The following is a 3,052-nucleotide window of genomic DNA, read 5'->3' on the forward strand; positions in this document are numbered from 1 at the left end:
AGAGAGAGAGAGAGAGAGAGAGAGAAAGAAAGAGAAAGCAAAAAGGCGGCGAGCTGGCAGAAACGTTAGCACGCCGGGCGAAATGCTTAGCGGTATTTCGTCTGCCGTGACGTTCTGAGTTCAAATTCCGCCGAGGTCGACTTTGCCTTTCATCCTTTCGGGGTGATTAAGTAAGTACTAGTTATGCACTGGAGTCAATGTAATCGACTTAATCCCTTTGTCCTTGTTTAGTCCCCTGAGTCATGTAGCAGCTGATAACTCAACTGATGTTTTTTTTCTTTTGTTCTTTCCAGATGAAACCCATTGGAATTAATGATGGCAGTTAGATTAAGTTTTGAACAAAGGAATTTCATTCTAAAACGCTACTGGAAGTGTGAAAATGCAGTTGAAGCTGAAGAGCAAAAACAGTTTAGAAGGGAGATTCAAACAGATCTACCAACGCGACTTACCATGGCTCAAATTAGAGATAAATTTGAAACCGATGGAACTGTTCAGAATGTCCACAAAAAGCGTTCCGGAAGACCACGAACATCGACAACCCCCACAAAGCAAGAAGGAGTGCTGGAAATGTATCACCAAAGTCTAAGAAAATCTGTGCGGCAAGCGAGTTGTAAGGCAAGTATTTCAAAATTGTCCAACGCAGTTTGAAGCATTGTCAATGAGAAAGTTATGTTCCAAGATTAGTCCATGTGGCTGGAAAGCAAGCTCCTTACCACATAGTCATGACATGGATGATTCGGCTATGCAGTAGGTTGTACTGGATTCCATGTTACCAGTAGCACTCATAAGAGACCTCACAAGTGACTTGACATTGTTAAAACATGTCTGTAGGAAAAGGTCACTTTAGTATAAAACCAGATATGACGGAGAATAGCATTTGAACATTTTGGGGATCATTTGCTTGCGCTTGAGATCATGGTGCTCCCACATTCCTTAGCATGTGACCCATATTGGTATTGGATATCTTGCCCTGGTTTGACTCTGGATTATGTCAGTAGGGTGGAGAGGGTCTGTGAGGTGGTGTGCAAGATTTATTGGACCTAAAATTTTAGGTTGTGCAATCGCCGGCGAGGCGACTTTCCGATGCTCGTTCAAGTAGGAGGGAGTCGCAGTGAGCATGGAAGCCACGGGAGCGAGCACAGGTGAAACCGGCTGTGGGTGCAATGACCTCATGCATAGGCATTGCTGGCATTTTGCATGGGCAATGGTCAGTAATAGCCTTTCTTGGTCATGAGTTGACAGTTATCTTCATCATTAATGTATGTATGTATGTATGTATGTATGTATGTATGGCGATTATAGATTTTCAAATTGTAAACTGCTTTGAGCTTCGCTAAAACATCGAGAAGCATTTTTTTTTGTCTTTTTCTCTAAGAGAAACATGTAGTTCTTTAAGTTTCAAAATGTATCCAAGCGTCCGTAAAAGAAATTATGAACAGTATCTCAAAATAAGCGGCCATACTTTGCAGTTCTTATAAGTGCAAAACCGCGTAACCTGAGGTAGCTTGGATGCTGTGATGGTGTCATGACAACTCTTTGATCAGGAGAGTGTGATATGTGATGCAATAAGTTGAAATACTTAGACCATCTAAGATTATGCAGCACTTAGGAGACAGAAACTTCCTCTTTGAATGGTAAAAAATATAAAAATGGTATAATGGAGATGACTCTAATAATATCAATGGACTGAAATATTTGGACAAGCTAAACTATGTAGACTGAAGTGGATGTGGTCTTTAAAACCAATTGGTGAAGACAACAGACCTATTTCTTCGGTGAAGCAAACCCAGTTATAAAGTTGGTCAAGACCAAAAGATACTTGAAAATAATAAATATTAAAATAAATTTGTGTGCTTGTATGTGCAGGATGTTGGCTCTTCCATCTGGACACCGACCAAAAGACTTAGAACAATGCTGGGTGGCATGCTCCACGCCATTTTGAATTTACTGTCGCAAAAGTGGCGTGCATGCTCTACGCCATTTTGAACATGTCCTGGAAAGAACTTCCTAACAAAGAAAGATTATACAAGAAATTTTCTAAAGTATCAGACACCATTAGAAAAAGAAGAGTTTGTTCTGCTGGATACGTCACAGGAAACGGAGGAGCTGGTTACTGAATCTCTACTTAGGGTACTTCGACATGGTCATAACCACATTCATCGCCTTACAAATTGAAGCATAGAAACGAGTGGTGGATTAGGGCCATGCGAATCAGGGCAACCGCAACCCAATGATCTATCTATCTATATATTTAATTAAGGGTCCTGACAAAATCCACTTTTGAACTATGTGAACGAGAGGAAGATGATGGAGGAATTTATGAATGGTGTCGGACACAACATCAGGTTGCAGTAAAATGAATTTTAAATTACACTTAATGAGGTTTTCAATATTATGTTTGATCAGGCAGGAGCTCTTGATTCAACTTTAAAATATTCAGGACTTGTACAGTAGTAGGGCGTTGACCCATTGAACTAGAGTCGCTACATTTGACCAAACTATAACTTATTAAATCAGTGTTGACTTTAAGGCAGTTATAGCAGCAGTCAGTGCTAATTGCTTTTCCTGTGAGTTTTCAAAACATCCACAGAATTGGTGTCGTGCACATGAAGTTGAGTGTCAGAAGTGTCAAAAGAAGGGTCAGATAATGGCGGCCCGTTGGAGAAATGAGCCGTTAGTCATTACCGTGGGACAGGGCTGAACTCACCATTTGTTCTGGGGTATGTGGCCCATTGCCTTCATCCTCAATTTTCTGCTGCTTTACTCCCTATATTGTAGGGGTATTGTGAAGGCACGTGGTTCAGTGGTTAGAGCGTTGAGCTCCCAATCAAGAGGTAGCGAGTTCGATTCCCGGACCGGGCTGTGTGTTGTGTTCTTGAGCAAGACATTTTATTTCACGTTGCTCTAGTCCACTCGGCTGTAGAAATGAGTTGCGACGTCACAGGTGCCAAGCTGTGTCAGCCTTTGCCCTTCCCTTGGATAACATTGATGGCGTGGAGAGGGGGAGGCTAGCACGCATGGGCGACTGCTGGTCATCCATGAACAATCTTGC

At 41.8% G+C, this 3,052-nt stretch overlaps 1 protein-coding gene across 1 annotated transcript in view; it reads left to right on the forward strand.

The window, feature by feature from the left end:
- Positions 1–300: 300 nt before the first annotated feature.
- LOC106883730 (conserved oligomeric Golgi complex subunit 6) overlaps positions 301–3,052 on the forward strand; it is a 62,313-nt gene continuing 59,561 nt past the window's right edge. Inside the window, exon 1 of the mRNA XM_052976443.1 lies at positions 301–615. Coding sequence (XP_052832403.1) covers positions 313–615 — 303 coding nt within the window. The 5' untranslated portion in view covers positions 301–312. The remainder of the gene's footprint in view (positions 616–3,052) is intronic.

The sequence above is a fragment of the Octopus bimaculoides genome, chromosome 24 (genome assembly GCF_001194135.2).
Source record: "Octopus bimaculoides isolate UCB-OBI-ISO-001 chromosome 24, ASM119413v2, whole genome shotgun sequence".
In the NCBI taxonomy this organism is placed as follows: domain Eukaryota; kingdom Metazoa; phylum Mollusca; class Cephalopoda; order Octopoda; family Octopodidae; genus Octopus; species Octopus bimaculoides.